This window comes from Amphiprion ocellaris, chromosome 10, assembly GCF_022539595.1.
Source record: "Amphiprion ocellaris isolate individual 3 ecotype Okinawa chromosome 10, ASM2253959v1, whole genome shotgun sequence".
NCBI lineage: Eukaryota > Metazoa > Chordata > Actinopteri > Pomacentridae > Amphiprion > Amphiprion ocellaris.
Genome location: NC_072775.1, coordinates 28,472,508 through 28,500,333, shown reverse-complemented (window position 1 = coordinate 28,500,333; position 27,826 = coordinate 28,472,508). Strand labels below are relative to the sequence as shown.

Genomic DNA, 27,826 nt, shown 5'->3' with positions numbered 1-27,826 from the left:
TTTTTGTCAGGAAACTGAAACAATCGCCAGTCATTTATATCAAGCATTTGCACTTTACACTTATTACACACCATTTCATCTCTACAAAGGCACATGACAAGTTGTAAAGATGAAGCTTTGTGTATGCTAGCAGTGCTTTTAGTCAACATTGTTTATAGGCAAACATACAGTACAGTTAAAGCTACAATTTAAATGACTGCTCCCTCTCTAGCAATACTGTCTTACCTCAACACAAACAACACATATACTGAAGAACATTAGTCTGTTTGTAGGACTGCCTCCTTTGACGCTGGCCTTATTGTCATCAACCCAGTCAGCCACAGCGAACACTCTAGAGTCAGTCATTGCTTTCCTGTATCCTTACTTGTGCTTCTTCCATTGCATGCCTCAAGATCTACACTGGTGAGTTTAATCAGCCATTAGAACACTGACAACAAAGATCATTCTTTCCATTATTTTTTTCCTGCATTTAACATATTGTGCTTCTTTATGAAAGGTACATATGGTGTTTGCTTGTTAATTCTGATTTGAAACTGGGGATTTTGTGATATACGAGATACACAATGAAGATGAAATGTCCTTTTAAAGGGGACTTTTCATCAGACCAAACAGAGCAGTGAGATTAATTCTGTGCAAAATACTGACTCGTAGGTTATTTTCATGTCAAGGGACCTATCTCACCGTTGTTTTGGATTGTTTTTTTAATACATGAAAATATGAGCAATCAAAGTGCCAGTCCTATTAACCTGAATCAAACTAATTTTACAGTCTCATCTGCTAATTTCAGGTTGGAGAAATTGAGTTTCCTACTTTTATGTGAAAATAGTAACACTAATACATTGTGATTATATTTGCAGTGCAGTACAAGTAAATATAAAACACTGAAGGACCTTTAAATGCAAAGAAACTAAATTGCTGAATAGTGAATAATAAGACGCAGTTGACACTAGTCAATGGCATTATGAAATGATAAATGTCTTGATATTAAGATCTTACAACTGTACTATATATACTATATACTATGTTTCTTTTAACAAGTCCAAAATATATTTATTGATTTATTAATTGGAAAAATTAATCTTGACAGGTAGCAAGGTTAATTACATGAATAACATTTATTGTTCATTGTTTATTATAGTATTAATGAATGGATTGTCAACATCTACAGCTATGTAGAAACAGATATTTAATACAGAAATATTTGATTAAAACTGATATTAATGATGTTGCAAATAGCCCCTACCTTAGGCCACCATGCTCTTTTCAAAGTGATACCATGGAAATCTAATATATATATATATATATATATATATATATATATATATATATATATATATATATATATATATATATATATATATATAAAAATCTAATTTCCATTAACTCTCAACTCATAAGTCCACACTTAACTAAGAGCAAACCACTGGCTGACCAAGCATCAGTCACATAAGGCAACCCAACTTCATCAGTTACTAGTACAAACTGCCCTTGCAATAATATTATATTTTAGACAAGATATATAAGTAAATAAATGCACAGTTTTCTGAGGGTAAAAACAGAAGTGAAAGAGAATTTGAATATGAGTTTTACATAGCTCTTCTTTCAGGAGAAACAGAGAGCGAGAGAAAGATGAAGAACTGCTTCCTCATTCCTGTAATGAGTTGAGGCCTGGTCCCATCTTTAAAATGGCAAAATATTACAATGAAATTTATTAATTCAAATGAACTCTTGGGCACAATATTAATTCACACGAATGTTCCACATGAAATTCAGATTTGGTTTATTTTTACAAGCAAATTTTCTCTTGACAATGTTGACCAGTTGACCTATTTCTTTAAAGAGAAAGAGAGCTGCTGAAAAGAGGAAGCTACCTTAGATGTGCTGTACTGTTCATTAGCAGAAATTATAACTCATTTAAATGTGGGTGAAATTCTCCCAAACTGTTTTCTGTGCAAGAATCATTTTCTTCATGTAAACAGTATTTTTCGTTGAACTTACTGTGATAATTCTGTAGGGCGATTCTTTTAATGCAAAAAGTACATATGTATCGTGAAAATATTTTTTTAAGTGTTTTAATCAAAATACAGAACAGGCACTAAAATTTCAGAGAAATCTAAATTAACCAAACTGCAGCAGAAAATCTTGACAAAGACTGGTATGCAGTCTAGCAAAGTATCTACAGGCGAGTCCACTATGACTCTGTTATATGAATGACTGAGGTGAGACCCGCAGGCCCCAAGTGGTCTGTTAGGTATTGTTGGATGTACATGCTGCATTTCAGAATATACAGAAGGTGTGGAGGGCATCAATTCTGCTTTAAATGCTAGTATCAGCAGCAGTCTGGCAGGAAACTAAGGCCTGAAGGGAAAAGTGTCAGTTGCAACCTGCCCAATATGTATGTATCTAATATGTAACATTCAATTCAATTCAATTTAATTCAATTTTATTTATATAGTGCCAATTACAGTCAAATTGTCCCGAGACGCTTTACAGAACCCATATGCCTGACCCCCAGAGCAAGCCAAAAGGCGACAGTGGCAAGGAAAACACCCTTTTAACAGGGAAAAAACCTCGAGCAGAACCCGGCTCTAATGTGGGGGGACCCATCTGCCTGCTGGCCGGACGGGTTGAGAGGGACAGAAGAGGTAGAGAGGTAGAGATAGAGGGATAGAGATAGAGGGGTAGAGGTAGAGGTAGAGGGACAGAGGTAGAGGGGAAGAGGGGTAACTCCGCAACATGTATAAAACCTAAAAATGTTTAGCGGGGAAGGAATCATTTCTGGGAAGAGTCAGGGCTTTTTACTTGCTCAGTCAGCAGTTTTGGTTCCCAATTTTGAAACAATCAGAAAAAACATCAGTGCGGTATGGTGAAGTATGCTAACATCACTGGTTTAACAGTCAGTTATTTCATAACAGTATTCTGTTATATCTATCAGTAGGGAGTTTTTTTTTTTTTTTTACTACACAACAGTGTTTTCACAGCGAAGGCTCTTCTTTGGCCTTTAAGACTCAGTTCAGTGGCTCTATTTAATTTCTCTCTATATATATATATATAGAGAGAGAGAGCCCCTGAAAAACATTTTGGTTTAATTCAACATTAAAAACACAGAATACAGTAGTATACAGGCACATAACTTCATCTGAGTTTGAGGAACAGGACAGCACAAAGAAAATTGAAATATTTATTGAAGATTATTAAACAATAACACACATTCTCAGTTTTCTGGCCTTTATCAATATGTTTCCAGTTGTGTAATGTGAAATGTTGCCACGCCAGCATTGGAGACCGATCTTGAATATAGTGGAGAATACACAATACATCTGGTTGGTTTGCTGTGTAAAAAGGCTGAGCCAAAGTCTCATTTAGTTTATTTGATTAAGACTAGTTGTAATGTTGTTATGAGCAATCTTTTTAGGCAAACAGACTAAAATGGGCCTCGAATGTGTCTCGTCCCACAGGACAAATCTCAGCCATGAGTGATGATGAAGACCAATATCAGCTCTTCCTGGATTTATTTAATGAAACCTATGACACAACTGACTCAAGCTACGTGGTCAGTAAAACTGTCCAGCTATGTGCAAAGACGCCTGTCAACCAATTTGGTGCAAAATTCATCCCGTTTTTCTACTACGTCAACTTCCTCCTGAGTTACATTGGTAACGGGCTTGTCCTTTTCATCATCTACAAGTATGAGAAGTTGAATACAGTGACAAACATCTTCCTCCTGAATTTGGTTCTCTCCAACATTCTGTTTGCCTCCAGTCTCCCTTTCTGGGCCACATATCATCTGTCTGAGTGGATTTTTGGCATGGTTCTGTGTAAGATGGTCAGTAGTGCATACTTCATTGGTTTCTACAGCTCCATCCTTTTCCTCACACTCATGACATTTGACCGATACCTTGCAGTGGTACATGCAGTGGCAGCTGCCAAAAGCAGGAAAAAGGCTTATGCCTTCATTGCCTCAGTGACAGTTTGGTGCGTGAGTGTTGCAGCAAGTGTAAAAGAGCTGGTTCTTAGAAATGTGTGGAAGAATCCATTAAATGGACTGATGTGTGAAGAGTCTGGATTTCCTGAGAGCACCATGGACCGCTGGCACCTTGTCAGTTACTACCAACAATTTCTTCTCTTCTTCCTCCTCCCCCTAATTCTGGTGATGTACTGCTACATCAGCATCACAGTGCGCATCCTGTCCACCCGCATGAAGGAAAAGTGCCGCACCATTAAGCTAATATTTGTCATCATCTTCACATTCTTCACCTGTTGGACGCCCTACAATGTTGTCATCCTCCTTCGAGCTATTCAGATTTCCAGCACCAGTGACGAAGTATCATGTTCTGAGTCAGACAACTTGGACTATGCCTTGTATGTGACCCGAAACATAGCTTATTTGTATTGTTGTATCAGTCCTGTGTTTTACACATTTGTGGGGAAGAAGTTCCAGAGTCATTTTAAAAGGCTAATGACAAAGAAGATTCCCTGTCTGAAGAGACACATTAACCTCAGCAGCCAGAGCACCAGAACTACGTCACAGAGGTCACCACACTCTGCTTATGAATACTAAACACACACATACATGTTGGTCTTACTATTGTTGTGGAGGCACTCATTGATGTAAGGCCTTCTCTAACACTTACCCTAACCCTAACTATCACAACTAAATGCCTAATGCAAACCCATAGCCTCACCCTAAGTTAAATCTGATTCTTGTTTTCTCAATGCTTGTTTCCTGTCAGACGCCTCAATACTGTAAAATCACTTAACAATGAAATCTTCTTTTTATCATGTTAGATAGGTTTGTCACTATCCAGACTACTTAATCATCTAGTTCTGACATTCAAATCCTTTAATCATTTGTCATCACACACAATATGCATTAGCAAGGCTAGGACTAAGGTGATTCTATACTTTTCTTGTCATCAACATGAGTGACAAGGCCAAAAGCAACAATGTATTTCTCTGTGTTTTGTTACTTTCTAGCTCTCAGTCCCAAGCCTTTGTGTTCCCACTGGAGAGATATATCTTCAAAAACTCACCATAGTTATTTTTTATTGTTTAAAAAGCCTTGAATGTATTAGCCTAAACTACTGGATCATTTGGCCTTTAGGCAGCACTATTCAAACACCGGCCAGTAGGAGCTTTAATGCCACATGAAAGTTAAGCCAGCAGCTCTGTGACAGACAAACAGTTTTTGGGAAACTATAATAACAGGTTGCCTTTCTCAAGGAACTTAGTGATTCAGTGGTAGTAATCCCTTATTGTTGATTTATTGTGTATTAGTTTATTTGTAGAAATATTCAAACATACTGTTATACACTCTTCGTGCTTGCGCTTACAAACTTTTAAAGTTTTGAAATAAAGTCTTACATCAAGCTGCTCCCCAGTGACATCTCTGCTTTTAGTGCAACTGTTTGTGTGTGTGTGTGTGTGTGTGTGTGTGTGTGTGTGTGTGTGTGTGGTTAAGCAATGACTTCTGTGGATCATTTCCCTTTTCTCTGATAGAACAGCTGTTTCCTGTCAGCTAAGCACACTCCTCCAGTAAATCAGTTCAAATATGTCTGGACAACATGAAAAAACGCAGACGGTGGTAATATGTTGAAATAGTGTGCCCAACAGTGTGTTGAAACAGTGTGATGGAAGAAGCTGTACAATGGGCCAACATATAGTGAGTAACTGCTTGGTTTTTTTTGGCTGAGTACATGAACAACATACTCAAAAAATGCACTACAAAAATACAAATACTGTCATATGTAAAAGCGTGATATTTAATTTATATATATATATATATATATATATATATATATATATATATATATATATATATATATATATATGTGGGTTAATGCCATCTCTGAAGTGTTTGATATTCTAATCTATAATTTCACAAATAACATAAATACCACAAACGGCTTTATAAATATCAATGTTTTATGCCATACAATATTCTGAAAAATCAGAGATGGTCAAGCAGAAATTGTTTAATTTGAGATGGCTCAACCAAAATTTGAACCTTGCTAGCATTTATGCTAGCAAGGTTCAAAAAATATAATTCTGTATGGTGAACAAGCAGTAAATATTATTTCAACTGCCTGAAGTAGCAAATTGAAAGCCAGACTGGATACAGTATAGTGCAACATTATTTTAACTTAACTGTTTCTATGATGCTTCTAACATTTAACATATGCTCTTGCCCACTTCATTTTAGATAGGCTGACTGCATGTAGTCTGCTTTTCTTCGTTGTTGTCATGGGTTTGTCAAATGATTTCAATAATTCATGCTTATAATGTAAAGGAACATGTCAGCAATTCATTTTCCTCCACAGATTGGAGCCCTGACAGGCTGCCCACATGACATTACTTGATGAGCTGACAGCAATGTTTGAAAGACTGTAATTTCTGAAGACCCACTAAAGAAAAACCCAAAAGGTCTCATAAGGATATTCATTGTATTTTAGAGATTAAAGGATACAAAATGTAGCCTCATACCAAAAGAATAGACTATCATGTCTTTTTTTATCTGATATACAAGAAGCAGAACTTTTCATCAGTTCCTGAGGTCATGCATACCCCTCAGCTCCCAGCTGTGTCATATGTCAGATGCCAGATTAAGATTTTAACCACTTGAGGGTCTCATCTTGAGGCTGATGTTAGTCAGTATCAGAGGTGGGTACAGTAGTCCAAAATTGCACTTAAGCAAGAGTAACATTACTCCAGAGTAATATCACTCAAGAAGAAGTAAAAAGTAGTCATCCAAAAAATCATTCAAGTAAGAGTAAAAAAGTATTTAGTGAAAAAACTACTCGAGTACTGAGTAACTGTTTGATTGTAATGTCCAATTTCTTTTTTAGAAATGATGTGATCAGACAAAAATGTGAAATAATGTGCCAATTCTCGCATTTCCAAAAAATAAAATCAGAAATTAGCAAAAATAAAGAACATCTTTACAAAATAACAAATTAAGGCACAAGAAACACAAATTTTCAAATCAAATACCTGTAGTAAGTAAGGTTTGTATGTTGAAACAGTGCAAACTTCTATATTTCACTTCTCTCCAAATGGCACAGGCTCAGTAGATACAAAATAACATTACAACAAGGCAGGTTGTGTACATACAAGAAGTCTCTCTTTACCATAAACTGTGTGGGTGTGTGTGCATGTTTGGTTAAAACACTTGCACTCGGTGAAGTGAAGATTAAGTTTCAGCAGTAGTCGGCTCTCAAAGTTCTTGTGATGAAGCTGTGACCGTTTAGCAGTGAACAATAGTCCTGCATGACTAAAAAGTCTCTTGCGGGTCACAGACGCAGGAAGACCTGTGTTGACTTTAAGTGACAGCTGCTTGATGTGAGGGAAGATATGCAATAGATCCATAGCTCCACTGGATGGACAAGGTATTTCTCCAGTTCTCCTGCTTCTGGTTTTCCTGACCCCATGGATCCAAAGAAGTCATCTTCATCAGAGAGGCTGCTGTTTGTGCTGATATCATCCACATCTGTGTCTAGGTGATGGGTGATGAAGATGAGGCCTGTGGAAAGATAAATAGTTTTCAAAAGAATTAGGTCTGTGCATTGTAACTGGAACTACTCATCCAGCAGAACAAATTTCAGAAACTTAGATTTTTTATCCTATACTTTGTGCTAACCTTGCTACATTGAATAAAACAGCTGGTCAGGGTGGAATCCGGAGTACAGGAAACGAGAGGCAGGACTGGTAGGACCAGGCAGCTGGGCCAGCAGAGCTAAACAAGGAGAACAGGATTAGACGGGGGAAAACTCTTTCAAAGAGAACACAGCAATGTGCAAAGACGAGATGAACTGACTGCATGGTAGGGTGTGGAGTGTGAGACCGGCTTTTATTGAGGAGATGGATCACAGGTGTGCTGCACCACAGCTGCCCGGAGTTCCATTGATGGGTGATTAGAGATGCATGGCAGCTGGGCAGAGCAGCTCTGTCAGGCTTCAGCAGGCAGATGGAGAGAGAGAGAGGAGAAAGGAGGGGGAGAGGGAGGATGAGGGAGGTCAGGTGGAGGCTGAAGTGGGACAGAGGAGGACGCCCTGACAGGTAGATCCACTGGGGGCATCTCTCTGGCACAAATAAAGCATATCTAATTTGGTAAATATCTAAATGGTAATGGTCCAATGTAGCAGGGTAACAGTAGCATTTCATCTTCACAAATCAGCTCAAGTAAAAAGTATGGCAGAGAAAAACTACTCTTAGAATTACATTCTTTCAAAAAGTTACTCAAGTAAATGTAATGGAGTAAATTTAACTCATTACTACCCACTTGGTCATTATACTACCTTCAGTTAAATGAAGCTCAATACCAGCCCTCAGCAAACTTTGACAACACTGGATTCTCCCTCTAACTTGATAGACTGGACATTTGTATAAAACTCCTGCAGTATCTTCTATTTGTGTTTATTCTTGCAGTTTTAATTCCATGTGCTGTTTTTTGCTTTGCTTTTCAGTTTCTCTTGCTACAGATGCGTTCCAGTCAAAGTTATCATCTTCTCCAAGAAGATTAAAAGAAATGATATCCACTCATTTTTCTAACTAATGGAGTGTCCTGGTTGTTATGGTTACCCACTTTAAATATAAGTTGAATGCATTCATTTAGAATGGTGGAAAGACATGTTCACTGGAACCACTTAGAAGTTGTCATTCACTGTCAGGGGACTATCAGGTAAGGACCCCAGCAGCTAGTTTGTGACAAAAAAAACTAACTTTGATTTAAATAAGTTCATGCTAGATTACTGGACATCAAACAAAAGGCAGCTACTGACAAAGGTTTACATACACTTTTAAAGATCTGGCACATCATGCCATCCTTGAGGTTCCAATGATTCCTATAATTCTTTCTATGACGGATAATAAAAATATGTGTCTTTGTCGCAAAAAACAATCATGCATTCCCCTCCCCCCCAAATTTAGTACAGATTGTCTGAAAGTATAACAAGACCTCCTAGGTCAAAAATATACATACAGCAACTTGAATGATCTGTTTTGGTGATGTAAAACGTTTTGTCATTTCAGTTTTCTTAGTGGCATAGCATCTTAACTTCTTGTGAGTGATTAAGATTGACTACAGACTTCTCTGAGCCAATTTAAATAGGGCCAAGTTGATAGATTTGTTCACTCAGCCACAAACTCTACAGTGGGATAGTCTGAGGACAACAGCACAGATCTGAAAAAGCAAATCATTGACTTGGACAAATCAGCAAAGGTATTTGGAGCCATTTCAAACCAGCTACAGATAACAAAATCTTCTGTGCAAACCATTGTTTGCAAGTATTAAGGGCATGGCACAGTTGTGTTACTGCCATGACGAGGAAGAAAATGCAAGCTATCACTGGCTGCCAGAGACAGATGGTCAAGAGTTAACCAACAACAAAAAACAGTTCTGTAATGAATTACAAGCTGCTGGGACACAGGTGTCAATTTCCACAGTCAAGTATGTTTTACAATACCATTGGCTGAGAGTAAGCAGGCCCCTTAAGACTCAACCAAAGCTCACTGTTGATCATATGGATTACAAAAAGGCCTTCTGGAGAAGAGCTTGTAGTCAGAAGAAGCAAGAACTGAGCTTTTGGCCAGCATTATCTGCCTGAAAGTTGGCCTAGAATTAAGCTTGAATTAAGGTTTTAGACTGGCCTCCCCACAGTCCTGACTTAAACCCCACAGAGAACCTGTGAACTGTGCTGAAGAACCAAGAAGGCCAACAAATTTGGCTCAACTGCACAAATTCTGTCAAGGGGAGTGATCAACTTTACCACCAGAAACTAACTAGAAGCTTGTGGGTGACTAATAAAAGTGCCTCACTAAAGTGAAAACTGTCAGGGGACATTTAACCAAATATTAGCATTGTTGGTATCAAATCGTATTTAAATTGGCTCAGAGGAGTCATCGGCTGCAGTCAGTTATAATCACTCATGAGGAGTTAGGAGGTTGTTCTATTAAAAACATCTCATTAACACAGATTTCTATATCACCAAAACTAATAATTGAAATTGTTGCATGTACATTTTTGACCTAGCAGATTCTGTCATGTTTCCAGAAGGCCAATAATTGGTTTATGAAAGAATGCATGATTGTTTTTTGTGACAAAGACACGTGTTTCCCACCTGTGTGATCACCTGCTCTACCCTATTTGCTACGCTTTTGTGTGATTGTCTTCCTTGCCCTAGTGTATATGTACCCACCCTTTCCCAGTTCTTTTTGTGCTGTCCCGCCAGTGTCCCAGCCCTTTTTCTCTGTGCGATCTTCATTGTGTTAACTGTGTGCCCAGATAGACAGCCTGCAATGTTTCTTCATCACTTGCCTTTGTCTACTCCATGCTTTTATTTTTTAGATTTTTTTATTTACTTTTGACTGTTCCCTAGGCTTTTCTTACATCTGAATTTTGGCTTGCTTTTAGGCAATCAACTTGGATTAAAGCTTGCTTTTTGTTCATTTTACCCCCGTCGTCAGTGTCTGCAGTTTAGGTCACTCAGATCATGGTTTGAGAATCTGCTGACAGTTTTCACTGCATGTGCAACTATATTGCGTTAACAGCTTGATTAAACAACTCACTGCTCCATCATTTCCTGCTCTCCATGGATAGTCTCCAGTGATTTTTCAGCAGGCTTTCAGACCTGCAACATTAAGAATTTTTTTGTTTACATTATTGTTTGAGCTGCACAGAGCTGCAGTGGTTAGGTCCTTGGTTCGAGTCTCAGTCTGGGATCGTTCTGTGTGGAATTTACATGTTCTCACTATTGAACACTTCTTTATTGAACATGAAAAACTTTCCTTGATCCTTGTCACTCGCAAATGAATGAGTCAGATTTCAGATCCTGATTTCTTTATTTGCTTCTGTGTCTAGACTACAGCATCATATCACACTTACCCTTGATAAATATATCTTTTTTTAATTATCTGAAATTGTCTGAAATTAGTGTTAATAATATTTTAAGTTTCACTGGTCGTCTGATGTCTTTTACAACACAATTTAAAACAGTAATAACTGATGAATTGCATGTACTGCAATATTAACCATGAGTGGCTAACCAGAGGCTCGTTGACATAACAGTTTAAACCAGCCCAAAGTCCATGTAGCAGCTGATGCTGTTGAGCTCTGTTTGGTTGTCTGGTAGAATGCATATTACTGCCTAAATACAACTGTAAAGCAGAGTGATACATGCAGAGTCCAAAGTCTTACTGATACTATGCCCTATACCAGCACTGATATGACTCTTGTTTTGTCATGTATTCCTGTATAGAAACCCTCCTCTTCTCATATAGACACATATGAAAAAATATCTGCTGTATAAATATTTGCAGGTAATCTTTTCCTCCATAAAACACTTATTTGATCGTAAAATCACAACACCATAATCTGCAGAAATTTTAAATATGTTACCAAAAGCAATGAAAATTTAATTTATAACTAGATCAAACTACGTTCAAAATTAACATACTGTTGACCATATCATCACCATAATGATTTGTCAGTTTACTAAGATTGTGTCACGGCAGGTGTCTGAACCCAAGAGGTGGAGACAGGTAGAGAATAAACGAAAGGTTTTATTGACCTAAAAAGTAATCACAAATCAATCAAAACTCCGACAATAGAATAGGGATGTCAGGAAAACTAATAAGAATAAACTAAGCAACACTAACAAAACTTGAGGACAGGGGTATTAAACTGAAAATGCCATGGAATGGCCGGTGACAGGCACAGGCAGGCTGTGGGTAGGATCATGATATGTGTGCACAGGATCTGTAAGTTTAACGTTTTCCATTCATTGTCTCAATGTGACATGCCCCACATTGCATTCTGAAAGCGTCATGTCACATGCAAGCGACAGGGCATCACGTTGCCCACGAGCTGCCCTCACCTCATTTGCATAAAGTAGCCTTGACCTCAACTTCATGCAAATGAGATGCGTCGAGCGGCAGTCCAATGCCTCGTAAAACTTTCATAAAACCTCTAATCTAGCCTTTGTTGAACTAAAATTAGGACAGATTATGCAACTGCATGGCATTTCTCACCTCAAATGCTGTCAGAAATACTTTTCATTGAAGTTTTTTTTGTAATAAAAGAGAACATTTGTGACCAAGCCACTATGTTGGCCCAACAGCTCTACAGGACTAAAGGATAAGTGCCTGTGATGTGACCCACCAGTAGCCCGCTAGTGCTTTATCTCCTCAAGGTCGGACTACTGCAATGGGCTCTTCATCAGGATTCCTGGTAAAAACATCCTGAAGCTTCAGTTTATCCAGAACTGCACTGCCAGGATCTTGTTGAGTGCCTGTAAATATGCCCACGTAATCCAAATTCTCCATTCCCTACACTGGCTCCCTGTCTCATTCCGGATTGACTTCAAAATCCTGCTACCGACCCATAAATGCATCCCAGGCCATGCACCTCTCTATCTCCAAGAACTGGGGTCCGTTTCACGAAGCAGGTTCAACAAACCCTGAACTCTGAGTTGATCTACTCTGAGATAGAAAACTCTGAGTTTTCGGTTTCACAACGGCTGATTTGAGTTGGTTAAATCAACTCGGAGTAGTTTCACCCGGAGTTAAGCGCGTGCACCACAACTCTGAAAAGCCAGTATCAATGGAGCGCCGATTCGACGAGTCACCATGGCAACAGGGAAGCGGAGGACTACACCGTTTGAATTGGAAATCTTAATGCGCTTATAAAGCGAGTTTGAGCACGTTTTTAGAAAGAAGTGCAACACCTGCAGCTGCAAAAGAGAGGGAGACGGCGTGGAAGAACATTGCTGTCCGGGTCAATGCGTAAGTTTAAATCACAATAATATTACAGGGGAAGACTATTAAGTTATTTCATTTTGGTGCAATCCTGCGGGGTAGAAGGGCATGTGGCAGGAGCTTAAGATGAAATATAAAAACATTTTTAAAACGGGTAAGAAGTCGGCATAATCTCATGGAGCTACCTCATTTTGATCATGTTTTACATTGTAAAGTAGCCTAAATATTAAGTGGCTGTTTGACTGTGCAGTGGTTTTATTCCACACATAGCCTAAATGTCTGCATCCATATCATGTTCTGTTAAATAATTAAGCCTATTTAAACTAACAAAGACTTCTACTCAGCCAACAATATATACACACACACGCACACGCACACACACACACACACACACACACACACACACACACAACATCAAACATCAGCATCAGCCCAACAGAAAATGTGAAGGGATACCCACATGATTTTGTAATAACACACACTGCCTATTCTCATGTACTGTAGGACAACTGTAACTGTAAAGACTTTTGATACAATTAGAAATCCTATTTCTTCCCTAGTCTATATTCAAGTGGCCTTGTGCAAAGCCGCCATTGACTTTTTGGTTTAAATTTTTCTTTAAGAGTGTATTTATTTTTGAATATAGTTTTATTTATTTTCAAGTGTTTTATTGCTCTACTCTTTTAATATTCTTCTTGATAGAACTATGTTTATGTGTATATGTGAATGGTATGTGTATCTTATATACATACCTGCTTTTTTTATAACCATTCAGCACTTTGTTTGCCCGTGGACATTGCATATGTGCCATATAAACCATGTCCCTACATGCCCAGTTGGGACATGCAAATAAATAATCTTGAATCTTGATGTTTGGACCTTCCAGGGTGGTTTCAAGCAGACCCTTCACCCACCAATGGGAGGGGTTTGCTTGTTCCAATGGAATGTGGTGATCCACCAGAATGCTGCAGTTTTGGTTTATATGGCACATATGCAATGTCCACGGGCGAACAAAGTGCTGAATGGTTATAAATAAAAGTAGGTATGTATATAAGATACACGTACCATTCACATATACACACATAAACATAGTTCTATCAAGAAGAATATTAAAAGAGCAGGGCAATAAAACACTTGAAAATAAATAAAATAAAACCATATTCAAAAATAAAAACACTATCAAAGAAAAACTTAAACTAAAAAGTCAATGTCAGTTTTGCTCAAGGCCACTTGAATATAGACTAGGGAAGAAATAGGATTTCTAATTGTATCACATGTCTTTACAGTTACAGTTGTCCTACAGCAGTGTTTTTCAACCACTGTGCCGCGGCACACCGGTGTGCCGCGAGATATTGTCAGGTGTGCCGTGGGAAATTATCCAATTTGTGTGCCTATGCGGTCTCGCGCCTGGCAGAGTAATCATGTAGTACTCTTCCATACCAGTAGGTGGCAGCAGCAGCAGGTAGCTAATTGCCTTGTGCTTGAAGACAAGCGAATTAGTGACGCATGGATGCAGCGACAGGTGGTATTGACGGTGGCATTGTGGATAGCAGGACGACAGTGAAAGTGATGGATAAGTTTTTGAAGAGGAAAAATGCTGACTCTGAACTGGACCCTGGACAAAATCTGGACCCAGATGAAGGCCCTAGTATGAGTGGAGGTCAAAAGAAAGCAAAGACGTCCAGCAAAGTTTCTGGCGCGAGGCAATACAACGAAAGCTATCTTTCATTTGGATTTACTTTTACCGGAGATGCAACGGCACCGACTCCGTTGTGCTTGGTATGTGATGAAAAGCTCTCCAACAGTGCTATGGTCCCAAGTAAGCTTAAACGCCGTCTCCAAACAAAACACCCTTCACTTCAAAACAAAAATGTGGAGTATTTTGTTCGCCTGCGTGAACACACGGAGAAACAAGCAACTTTCATGAGAAAAACCGCAAAGGTAAACGAGAGAGCCCTCAAAGCTAGCTACCATGTCGCTGAACTTGTGGCTAAATCAAAAAAGTCCCACACTGTGGCAGAGCAATTAATACTTCCCGCCTGCAAAGCCATTGTAAATGAGATGCTCGGACCCGAAGCGGCTAAAGAAATAGCCAAAGTCCCTCTCTCAGATAACACAATTTCCAGACGCATTGATGAGATGTCTGCAGACATCGAAAGTGTGGTTTTGGACAAGATCCGTATAAGTAATAAATTTGCGTTGCAACTCGATGAGTCTACTGATATAAGTGGGCATGCTCAACTCCTGTCCAATGTGCGTTTTGTGGATGGGGACACAATCAGAGAAAACTTTCTATTTTGCAAGGCTTTGCCAGGAAAAACAACAGGAGAGGAAATTTTTCGGGTCACATCAGAATATCTGGAAAAAGGAGGACTTAAGTGGGAAAACTGTACGAGTGTCTGCACAGATGGAGCTGCAGCCATGGTCGGGCGGACCAAAGGCTTTGTAAGCAGAGCGAAGAAAAAAAAACCCGGATGTGATCATTACGCACTGTTTTTTACACCGCGAAGCCCTCGTAGCCAAGACTTTACCAGCAGACCTCGTTCCTGTGTTGGATGATGTTGTGCACGGTAAACTTTGTAAAGTCACAACCTGTGAAAAGTTGCATATTTGCGGCTTTGTGTGAGGAAATGGGAGCGGAGCATAAAGCCTTGCTGTTTCATACGGAGGTCCAATGGTTGCCGCGCGGCAAGGTGCTGGCCCATGTGTATGAGCTGCCAGAGGAACTTAAAGTGTTTCTGACAAATGAGGGGTCCGATTACGTAAAGCTACTTGCAAGTGATGAGTGGTGTGCAAGGCTGGCATACCTGGCAGATATTTTTCATCATCTCAATGAACTGAACACACGAATGCAAGGCCGAAATGAAAACCTGCTTACAAGTACAGATAAAATAAATGGATTCCGTTCAAAGGTGCAACTCTGGCTGCAACATGTGGAAAGCGGCAATCTTGAAATGTTCCCACTCACCAATAAATGGCAAGATGTTAATACTGCTGCACTGTGTGAGATAATAGTTAAACATTTGAAAACTCTTGAGGAGAAGATGTCATTTTATTTCTCTTCAGCCTCCACAGAGTGCCTTGACTGGGTTAGGCACCCATTCAGCTCAGCATCAGCTGTTGGAAAGGACATGACTTTACAGGAGCAGGAGGAACTAACTGAACTGAGACAAGATCGTGGCCTCAAGCTAAGCTTTGCTGATCTACCTTTGGACAGTTTTTGGTTGGCAGCTGCCAAGGAGTTCCCCATGCTGACCAACAAAGCTATTTTGACATTGCTCCCATTTTCCACAACATATCTGTGTGAGGTGAGCTTTTCAAGCCTGACTGCTGTAAAAACTAAAAACAGAGAAAGACTGAGAGCTGTGGAGGAAGAGCTTCGTGTGTGTCTTTCATCGATTCCTGCCAGGATATCAGCTCTGTGTTCATCCAAACAGGCCCAGGTTTCACACTGAGTGAATAATGAAAGATTATAAAATACTTTTTTCTTAGTGTTTATTTGATTCCTATTCAAGACGTTATAACGTCATTCTTCAATGTTAAAAAATGCTTATATTAACAATATAACACTTATATTGTTAATATAAGCATTTTTTTTAACATTTCAGCTGGTGGTGTGCCGCGGGATTTTTTCAACCAAAGAAATGTGCCTTGGCTCGAAAAAGGTTGAAAAGCACTGGTATAGTAACTGGACTAGATGTTATCCATCCCAACTCCAACTACTAGGAGGAGGAGATGACAAACAAAAGCTTATTATGAATGAAAGGATAGTACAAACTTGACATAAAGACCAACAGAGACATGTAAAAGGCTTTTGAGAATTTCCTCCACTCACTCTCATGGGTGTGAAAGTTTTCTCAATAATCTAATTCTAACTCTGAGCACCATCCACTCTAGAAAGCAATGTTTGAAATGTTTGAAAAATAAATAAATATAACACAACTATTTGCATCAACCTTTTTGAATTTAATTTAATGAACTTTTGTTCAGCCAACAAACTGCATGAAGTGAATTGTGAATTTTTGAACAACAACAGCTAGAATTGTGATTAAGTCATGTTTGTTCAGTGAAGCAGAAACATGCAGAAAGATAACTTGTTGCTTTCTTTTCAATTGATATTGTTCTTACTTTCAAACAACTACAATTAGAATTATTTTTTTTCTTTTTTATTGGCTTTTTTAATGTTTTTGAGAGAGATAGAGGGTGAAAGGAAAGTGAGAGATGGGGTAATAGAGATGGAAGAGGGGTGGAATAAAGAAAGAAAGGTAGAGAAGGAGTGATGGAGAGGAGACAGGGAGTGAGGATGGAGAAAGAAGTAGGTGGAAGGATCCAAGAGAAGAGGAGGGATGAGGGTGGAGGAGATGGAAATGGTTGTGGATAGTCATGGAAGAGGTGGAGGATAGAGAGGTGGAGGATAGAGAGGTGGAGGATGGAGAGGTGGAGGATAGAGAGGTGGAGGATGGAGAGGTGGAGGATAGAGAAAGGGTGAGGAGAGGGAGAAGAGGGGAGGAGGATGAAAGAGCAGCCTCCTCAACTTGCTGTCATGGTCGAACTTCAGTGTAACCAACTCCAACGGCCATGTTTCTCTTTTTTTTCTTTTTTGCTCCTTTTCTCTTCCTCTGTCTTTCCTGCCATCAGTCTTCTGAAGAAACCAAAGAATCCCTTGTTTTTCTTGGTTTTGACAGGGACCTCTTGGTTGTCCACCTCCGGGATTTCCTGTTCCTCCTCAATTTCTTTTATCTCCTCCTCTGAGTCTTTGTCCTCATCTGGCCGTTTGTCGTCTTTTTGCAGTTTTTCCTCTTCCTGCAGTTTTTCATCTTCCAGCAGGTTTTTTAATTCCTGCAGTTGGTCATCTTCCTGCACTTGTTCCTCTTCCTGCAGATTTTCATCTTCCAGCAGGTGTTTTTCTTCCTGCAGTTTGTCGTCATCCTGCAGTTTCTCATCTTCCTGCAGTTTCTCATCTTCCTGCAGGTTTTTTACTTCCTGCAGTTTGTCATCTTCCTGCACTTTTTCCCCTTCCTGCAGGTTTTCATCTTCCAGCAGGTGTTTTACTTCCTGCACTCTTTCTTCCTCAATCATTTCATTTTGCAGTACAGTATTGTCCTCCAGGTCTTTTGACTCTTGCACTGTCTCCTTCACTTCCTCTTGGTTCTGCTGTCTCACCATCTCTTCTTCCTTCTGTCTGAGCTGTTCCTTCAGCCGATTCAGCTCTTGATCCTTGGTCTTGCTGGACTTGGTGAATCTTTGCCTCTCAGCCTTCAGCAGCTCTTTCAGCTCTTTAATCAAAACCTCCCTGTTTGTCACAAGAGCATCCTTAATGCCGAACAGGGTGTTGTTCTGGTTCAGTTTCTCACTCATCTTCTTATTATCATCCACAAGCATGTTGATGTGCTCTTCCAGGTGGTGATTGTGCTCCATCAGATGCTGGTTTTCAGCCTGGCATGCCTCCAAGGCTTTTCGCAGCTCAGCCAGTTCCTGAGCTTGGTTTTGGTGAGCACCGTGGCGAGGATTTTTAGCGTATCCTTGTTGCCGTTTTTGGTTGAATCTTTGAGCCATGATGCACAAGCAAAGATTCTCTGAAGATCTGTGAAAATGTTGGGTCTGTAGAAGACTAGTCTGTCTCGAGGTTCGTTGTCCTTCAACTCTGTGGCTTAGTTTGTGTCTCATGGAGATATTTCTAACTAACCGAATGCCTGATTTGATCTGAATCTGCCCTGTTTATGCTGTTGCCTGATGATGTCGGAATGTGACATCACAATTGTACCTGGCTGTGACATCAGGAGGATTTTAGAATGTCACATGTGCCTTTTTGTCCAGCAGCAGAAAAGGTGTTTATTTTTGAAATACACTGTTGCTGCCATGTCTTTCACACAGCACACTCTAGCTTTTCCAACTATCAACTGTAGTCTGTTATGAAAAGTGGCAGGTGTACTGCTTGTCAGATATTACAATCAGAAAAATAAATGGAAAATACTGTGAAACAGTATCTAAAATCACTTAGGGCTGTTGTGAGTGTGATTCTTAAATCCTCAAAACCTCCTCTAAACATAGAGGCAAACAATATTTTTTCTACTGAATGAAAAAAACTATTTAAAACTGTATCAGGAATCAAAATAAACATTGTTGTTTGAAAGTTAACACAACAGAAAAGTCACGATGAGTCAAACAGGTTAAAACTCTGGCTTTTCAAACACTATTGTTGCTTTAAAATTAACACAAATTGATAAATAGCATTAAAACATGAATATATTCTGATACATGAGCTGCACCGTCTTGATGTTTGTAAAAACTGGTAACAAGTCAACCGCTGGAAGTATTTCTGGGAGAATTTTTTTGCGAAAATTTCTCTCTATGTCTTATGCTGTACAAACTGATTTTACTATAATGAAGAAAACATTATTAATTTTATTAATAAGGCCACAGATAAGTGCATCAGCTGTGAAATGAAATCAAAAACTTTGCTCCGTTCTTCTTGGGACTGTTTGAACCTTCAAAAGCTATGACTCCACTGGGAACAATGATTAACTGCTGTGCATATTTCTTTCTCTTTCACCTTTATATTCTGCAAGAAGGCGTTGAAACCAGAGGAGGTAGGTAGAGATAATGTTTTTCTTTTTTACAATGAAAAAGGTTTTTGAGCAATTACACCTGCCCAAGATTCGAGGGCCACAATAGGACACTTGGTTTCCTTTTTTTAAATTGTTGCTTATATGTAGGTATTCAATCATTCTAAGATAAACATCACATTATTTTTTTCTTTTAGGTAGAAAGGCATTTTTTTTTATTTTTTAGAAAATTTGTTTTTATTTTTTATTCTAATTTTTTTTGCTGATATATTAAGTTTAGCTTAGTTTACGCTTTATGTGCTAACGCTTGGGGAACTCACCTCTGACTGTGTTGCACTGTGTTCTGTATAAAGACCTGCTGGAACACCTAAATGACAACAGAAGTCCAGGGGTCCGTTTCACGAAGCAGGTTCAACAAACTCTGAGTTTAACCCTGAACTCTGAGTTGATCTACTCTGAGATAGAAAACTCAGAGTTTTCGGTTTCACAACGGCTGATTTGAGTTGGTTAAATCAACTCAGAGTAGTTTCACCCGGAGTTAATCGCGTGCACCACAACTATAAAAAGACAGCATCAATGGAACCCCGATTCGACGAGTCACCATGGCAACAGGGAAGCGGAGAGCTACGTTTTTTACACCACTTGAACTGGACATCTTAATTCGTTCATATGGCGACTACGAACACGTTTTTAGAAAGAAGTGCAACACCGCTGCGGCTGCAAAAGAGAGGGAGACGGTGTGGGAGAACATTGCTGCCCGAGTCAATGCGTAAGTTTAAATCACAATAATATTACAGGGGAAAACTGTTTGAATAGTAGACTATTAAGTTCATTCATTTAGGTGCAATCCCGCGGGGGTGAAGCGCACGTGGCAGCAGCTGAAGATGAAATATAAAAACATTGTTCAAACAGGTAAGAAGTCGGCATAATCTCATGGAGCTACCTCATTTTGATCATGTTTTACATCGTACAGTAACCTAAATATTAGGTGGCTGTTTGACTGTACAGTGGTTCTATCCCACACATAGCCTAAATGTCTGCATCCATATCATGTTCTGTCAAACAATTAAGCCTATTTAAACTAACACATACTTCTACTCAGCCAACAGAAAGAAAGGAGATGCCTGTAAAAAGGGAGGTGGCCCAGCACCACCACCTGTAACGGAGGCAGAGGAGCTGGTCCTAAGCCAGAATTTGGGAAGGCCAGTGGCTGAGGGAATCCCTGGAGGGAGCTCATCCTCTGAGACCACATCCCAAGACACAAGTGCTTTTATAAAATGTAATATGTCTGTGTGTGTGTAGCCCATGTATATGTATATATGGAATGTTTTCAAGCATATTCATACAAATATTCATTTCTCTTTTGGGTCTTTTTTTCTTTTGGCCCAACAGATTCTGATGGTACTATCTGCCTGGTGGAGCCCCTTCACGCCACAACAGACCTTGTAACTGTAAGTAGGCAATACTCCAAAGATTTTGCCAAATGGTAGTTTAAGTCCACTGAAACATATCACTCATCTAGGATGAAGAGGATGAAACTGTGTCTGCTGCCTTTACAGAGGGGGATCCAGAAAGGCATACAGAGGTATGTTAGTGATAGTTCTCTTCCCATTCACATTTCTGAACATTCTGGTGGAATATAGACTGGCATTTAGCCTACACTGAAGTATTGCACATTCTCATCCTTCTTAACAGAACATGGCTGGACAGCAGCAGGATGCTTCCTCAACTTCCACTGCACAGATTCACACAGTGAGATGGATGTTCAGTAAACACCAGAGGTTCAGTCCATGGAATTCATGTGCAACTGTATAATTTAATGTCCTTTATGTATTCCCAGTTACCAGCAAAACAAATATACAAAATCCACTTGCTGAGAAAAATACAAAAAACAGATAAAGAAATGCAGTACTTGGACCACCAGATTAAGAAGGCAGATCTGGAAATTGAAATACTGGAGCACAAGTTAGAGGTGGGTGCAGGTCACAGGTGAATTATGTTAACTACTGGAACATGAACTAAACTAGCTCTTTTATTTGTAGGAAATAAAGAAGACCAAATGAAATGTGTATCATGTGTTTATTTGACTGCTGTGGTGGTGATGATGGAGACTTAAACTCTGAAGTGATTCTTGCATATAGTGTCTCTGACTGCTCTGCCATCCTGGATAGCTGGCAGGTGGATGAGGTCATCATCTGGGTCTTCAAATTGTACGGCAGGGTGTTGCTCTCCTCTAATAGTGGCAATATTATGAAGAACAACACATGCCACAATAATATCACAGGCCCTCTCAGGGGTCACCCTGAGGTGACGTAAGCACTGGAAACAGGCTTTCAGCAGGTCTATGGTCACCTCCACCAGGGCTCTCGTCTTGCAGTGAGCCCGGTTGAAGTTCTGTTGGGGGTCTGGTTCAGGGTCAGGGTATGGGGTCATCAGACTAGGTTGGCATGGTAACCCCTGTCACCCAGCAGAAGGCCATCAAACTCTCCTGTAATGTATAGTGGATACATTGGAGTATATTAAAGGAGGGAGACAAGTGAATTAAGTTGTGAAAATCTTTAGGATGCCTACCACGTTGCAGTCTGTTGCTCAGGTTAGACTCTCGAAAAATCCTCGAGTCATGAACAGACCCAGGCCACTTGGCCTCCACATTGGAAATAATGTATGCAGCATCACATATGATCTTGACAGTGCAGAGAATGACTGATGTTGAACTATGATGCAGTCTTTAACATTTTGAAACCGTAGTCAATCTACCTCTAACCTACCTGCACATTTATGCTGTGAATGGACTTCCTATTCACATAATCAGCTTCATTATGTGAGGGAGCTGTGAGCTGTGATGGGGATGTGTGTGCCATCAATGCAGCCAATCACACTGGGAAATCCTAAAAGAAATTAAATTTACTAATCACAGTCTGAGGTTGCAGCACAATGTCATTAACTGGATATGATTTAAAATTAATTTAACAGATCTCAACATCATTCACCTGCAATCCTGTGGAACTCCTCCTTGATGGCTCTGACAGGTTTATGTCCAGGGAAAACGACAAAGATCGGTAAAAGTCGTTTCAGGGCCAGACACACTTTTCTGACCGCTCTGCATACAGTTGTCTTACTGAGGTGCTCTGCATCTCCGACGTTGTATAAAAAACTCCCATTTGCAAAGAACCGCAGCGCAACACACAACATCTGATGGGACGTTAGAGCATGACTGCGGTTGGTAAAGTTGTGAATGTAAGGACGGATTAGGTTGTGGATGTCGGTTATGGATTGTGATGTGAAACGGTACCGTTCAAAAAGATAACTGTCCGGAAACGCCAAAACATCTATGCGCGGTCTGAAAACAATCTCCCGACGAATATTTAATTCTGTGTGCAGTAATGCTGCTCCTTCATCTACTGGATCGTTAATAAACGGACATGCCATTTTGACACACGGCAGAACTAGACTTCGCCAAAACTCGCCAGTTGACTGAATGAATGAGGAAATGAAATAGCGTGTGTGACTGAAAGAGGGCGGAGACTGAGAGAAACTCGAGGTTTACTGAGAAAAACCTGGCCCCGACCAGGTTAGAGTCATAGAGTCTGTTACTACGGTAACTGACCGAGAGTTTAAGTTACCCCTCTTTGTGAAACAGGCTAGAGTTACCCCTCTGTCTCGGGTTTGAGTTACCTCGCTTTGTGAAACGGAAAACTCTGAGTTTCCCTCATTTCAGGGTTAACAAACTCAGAGTTTTCACTAAACCTGCTTCGTGAAACGGACCCCAGGAGAGGGCAATGTTTTCATGCACCTGGTCAGGTTATTCTTTATCTTTGTCTGCTTACACACAGGAATCAAAAGAATCACATTTGTTGCAGAAAGGTCAGGGAAAATAAAAATGTCAGTGCAAAGATGCACATTTAGCAGATTTAACTAAAAATTTCTTTATTACAAATTAACTTGCAAGTGTTACTGAACAGAAGCAATGCTTTTGAGGAAATCTAAGGATCTAAATTGTGTTTAACTAAGGTTTTCATCACATTAGACATGCGCTCGTGTTACTTGAGGCAAACAACATGAAGCAGCCTCCAATTTTGGCTTTGCAGGGTCTTCAGCTGCAGCAGACCAGAACTGTTTGGTTATAAAACCATCCATCTGTCTGTGGAACCAACCAGCCTTCTCCCAGTTCAATATATAATTGAGGGGCTTTTGAAGTCCATGGGATAGATCTTGCATATATTTTAATTAAAAGTAAAAATAACTAATGTTTTTGATGTTCATCATGATCATGTCTTTACAAATTCCAGAATTATTTATTATGGAAACAATCACTTAATAAAAAAATAACTGGATATCACTAAAATGTTAACTAAATAAGCATCCCAATTTAGTAACAACCACCTTCTAATTAGCCAAACAATATTAAAATGAGCTTATTCAAAAATTGTTTTGATTGTGTTCTTTTTATTAAGTTGAGATAATCATGACAGATATTTCTTTTTTGGCAATATATCAAATTGTATATGGAAAATAACAAATTGTGTCTGTGTCTGAGAAACACCTCTCAAGGAAGTGTGTTAATTCCAAATCACATGACCTGCTCCACATGATGTCATTTCCTTCTGAAGAAAAGACTGGAAAGACTCCAAGGCTTTCTGAGTTATTTAATATAGTGTGTGAGTCAAGTGTGGATTTATGGCATGTCAACAGGTTTACTACAATATCTTTATAAATAACTTTCAATTTCAATTTTACTTAATTGTATATATGATATTTTAGAAGAATCTTTCTGTTAAAATGCCATGTGGTGTTTGGTTATAGGCGGCCATTTTGATTTTAGGCCTGAAAACAGCAAAAATGTCAACTATGTTACAAAAAAGTCCCGCAATTTTATATTGACCCTCCCGAACTCAACTCAGACTGTTAAGGATGTCACCAAATTAGAAACAAAACACTGTTGTTGACTGCTATTCTGAGTGGCACCTAAAAGCAATCTGCTGCTGCACAATGCTTCACAGTGTAAGTCAGTAATACAAAACCATCTACATGATATTTTATAGCTTTGGGTCAGAGAATTTCATTGACATTTCCTGAATTTCACCATGAAGAAGAAAAAGACTGATGAGTGACGAGTGACACACATTAATGATTAAAATACTAGAAAAGTTTTGCACTGTTTGATGATGAAACCCTAATATTTTTCTATGAGATTTCACCTTTGCAGAAACACATTATAAATTATAGAGTCAGTCACGCTGTGTAGTTACTGCCGTTCGAAGCCACACCTGAGCAGAGTAACTTAATAGTCAAGAATCTGTCTCCGGACGAGCAGCTCAAGTACATTTTGTGCACAACTGGCCAAATTAAACCGTTTTTTCTAACCCCAACTACAGAAATGAGATTCTGAACTGTTTCTCAAAGTCAGAAAAGAGGCTGATTTGCATCCTGAGTTTGCATTTTAGTTCCATCTATATGGTCCTTTGGTTTTATAAGAATGATTTTGTGAAAAAATCCTTGTTGTGATTTTTGACAGCTCCTTGGGGTTTGAAAGACAGCTCAGCTCAGTTGTCAAAAGTAACTTTCTCCTGTTAAGACTTTTAGTTATTCATGCCTTTATTATCACGCCGTTAGACTATTGTAATTCTTTGTATGTGGGTGTCAAGCAGTCATCACTTCGGCTGATACAAAATGCAGCTGCTCTTGTTAAGGGAAAAGAAAGCATGATCACATAACACCAGCACTGGCCTCTCAACACTGGCTTCCTCTCAGCTTCAGGATTGATTTTTTTTTTATGATTTTACTGTTTATTTCTAAGGTTTTAAAGGGGTTAAGGGCATCTTGTTTAGCAGAACTCTTGCACCATCATACCCCGGTTTCTGATTCAACTCAGTAAAAACGATTTTCTTTTATTTTCAAATGCACTTTTTATGGTCTGACCATGGTTTTGTACATAAAATATGTGTGTTTGTAAGTATCTGGCAAACTTAGAAATGTGATTGCACTATTGTAAATAATTTGTTTTGATGTTAATGTTGTCTCTTTGCAAATTTTGCAGTTTTGTTTATTTTCGGTTTTTTTTACAGGTTACAAAATTGACCATATCTCAAAAAGCAAGTGATGTACAGACTCCAAATAAATTTCCTGTGGTTCCAAAGGATATTGTGCAACTTTTTTACATTTACAAATTTGAGGGATACAACTATGCAATTTCTGTATTTTGAAATGTATGTGACAAAACAAAAACGATTTTCATTTTTTTAAGGTGTATTGCACTTTTAATCAATTTTTTGTAGTAGTTAAGATGTAAGTCAATACATATTATTAAAATTTGGGATATCAGGGTTATTTTGATGTAAAGCAAATAAAAATACTCCAAAAAATGGCACTACAGCATGTAACAATGTAAACATATGTCCTGGCGGTCTTGCACAATGGTGGGTCTTAAAGGGTTTCATAGACAAAAATAGCTGGGTGTCATCTGCACAACAATGACAATTTAAGCATTGTTGTGCATGTACAAAGTTAATAACATCGGTCCTGGCACACCCATGGAACTCCATAACTAATTCTGGTGTGTACAAACTGGAATCTGTCTGATAAATATGATTTAAACTGTTATGATCTTTGCTCCAGCCTCTGTTCTTCTCCTTCCTTCTCCCTGCTTGTCCCTCCTTCTTCCTGTCTACGTCATCTGTCTCTCCCTGTTCTCTCCCTCACTCTTCCCCTGTGTCTGTCTCTCCTGCATGTGCCTCTCTGTCCTTGTCCCTCTGGCACCCTCTTTCTGCATCTGTCTGTCTCTGCGTCTATCTGCCTGACTCCCTTGTCTCTCTCTCACTCACCCTCCTGCTCTTGCTGCCTGATGATTGCTGAGATGAATGTCAGGGGTGCCAATCAGCTCACTCAACTCACCTGTTCCCAATCACACCTCCAGATATATAAACTCAGCTCATTCACTCACTCCCTGCTGGACTTAGATTTAGATCCCCCACACTTGGACTTTGTCCTTCCCCCTGGATTTCCATTGTCCTCTGCTTTGTCTACCACCTGCTCTGCTTTAGCTCTGCTCCCAGATTTCCCAACCCTGTCTGCCATGTTAGTCTCCCTGTTTTTGTGAGTATTCCCTGGTTCCTTAGTGTGTCTTTAGTTTGTTCAGGTTGTTTCCCTTCAGATTACGTCCTGTTTGTAGAAATCTTAGTAATTCCACCCCTGTTGTATTTAGTTTGGTTAGTCTCACTTCTGTGTTTTCCTTCACCAGTATTCTCATTTGTGAGTAATTTCCTGTTTGCTACTTTTCTGCTGTTTTGTTAAAGTTTTATTTGAGGTTAAGACCATTTGACAGTCAGCTTGGTTTAGTTTCCCCTCAGTCTGTTTTTCCCTTTTCTGTATTAGTTTTGGTTCTTATTTTTTTAATAAAAGCTCTCTTTCATTTATATATTGCCTGTCTTGACATTTTCTGTCTGCGCCTGGGTTCTCCGACCCCTCCTCGTAACATAAACCAGTTTAGTGTGGTTCCATTAATCTCAATGTTCTAGTCTCTGTAATAAGATGCTGTATCAAATGCAGCACTGAGATCCAGTCGAACAAGTGCAGACACGAGTCCATTGTCTCAAGCGAAGATCACTGGTGACCTTCACTAGTAATAAAAGGGGAAAGTTTGCGGCTAAGCTACTGTGTTTTTCAGACATGCCTGCTGGACCGTCAAGCTGAAAGTGTTGTCGCATAGTCATATAGCGCCCACTGAAGCTCAAGCGCTGTCACATGACAAGGTTGTGGCCTGCTAATGACTCACCCACCAAGTGTGCGATTTTCAGATGTAGCATGTTTACATGCAGGAAAATCGCATCTAGTAGACACGCACCATAACACTCAGGTTTTTGTTGTGGGATTTTGAGATTGAACAAATGCTAAAAGTAGGTGAATAGGATGTTTAAATCAGATTCTAGTACTAACATTGATAAAACTGGAAAACGTAACATGTAAACCGAATTTATGTATATGTGGCACATAGTAAGTAGTGATACGGATTAATTTATGCATGGTTTGATTTCGCGCGTGCGCTGTAGCAGCAGGCTAAGAGACGTGCCTACGTGGCGACCATCTTGGAGGGGGAAACGTTCCCATTAAAAGCAATCCATGTACATTGATAATAAATCAAAATTTGCTCATTTCTCAACCGATTTTCATGTGGTTTACTTTATTGTCAATGTCAAAATGTGCTATTAATACAGAACATTTAACGAAAAATTTTTAAAACTGCAAAAAGGCTTTCTACCAAAGTAGCCTGCAATTTTAGTTATCTTATTCTCTAGGTCTAGAGGCCAGGAACTCTTTTGTAGCGGAATGTGTGGCAACTACACTTTATGATGAAAAATTGCACTTGTTAATTTAGGGGCACCATCCTCAGCTTGCCTGAGGAAATTATCAATTTAAGCTAAGTCTCAAAAGGACTTTGATTAAATGAAGTTGGTCAGTCTCATTCTGAAAGTCGTAAACTCTGATTTCATTGACCTCCAGTTCCCAAAACAAAG

The 27,826-nt window shown here is 39.3% G+C and overlaps 1 protein-coding gene and 2 long non-coding RNA genes across 4 annotated transcripts; 2 read left to right on the top strand and 1 right to left on the bottom strand.

The window, feature by feature from the left end:
• The first annotated feature begins 288 nt into the window (after positions 1-288).
• ccr12a (chemokine (C-C motif) receptor 12a) lies at positions 289-5,374 on the top strand. Its single transcript, XM_023283741.3, has 2 exons — positions 289-402; positions 3,459-5,374. Exon 2 carries the CDS (start codon positions 3,473-3,475, stop codon positions 4,559-4,561), a length of 1,089 nt encoding a protein of 362 aa, XP_023139509.1. The 5' UTR covers positions 289-402; positions 3,459-3,472; the 3' UTR covers positions 4,562-5,374.
• Positions 5,375-20,172: 14,798 nt separating this feature from the next.
• LOC129349867 (uncharacterized) lies at positions 20,173-20,984 on the top strand. Its single transcript, XR_008603046.1, has 3 exons — positions 20,173-20,228; positions 20,419-20,595; positions 20,709-20,984. It is a non-coding gene; the product is annotated as an uncharacterized LOC129349867 (long non-coding RNA).
• A 394-nt stretch (positions 20,985-21,378) lies between these two features.
• Positions 21,379-22,776, bottom strand: LOC129349866 (uncharacterized). Of its 2 annotated transcripts, XR_008603045.1 has the most exons (3): positions 22,307-22,776; positions 21,888-22,204; positions 21,379-21,804 (listed from the first exon to the last, which is right to left on the bottom strand). It is a non-coding gene; the product is annotated as an uncharacterized LOC129349866 (long non-coding RNA). The 2 variants fall into 2 exon arrangements; XR_008603044.1 differs by having other exon boundaries at positions 21,379-22,204.
• Between the last annotated feature and the right edge of the window lie 5,050 nt (positions 22,777-27,826).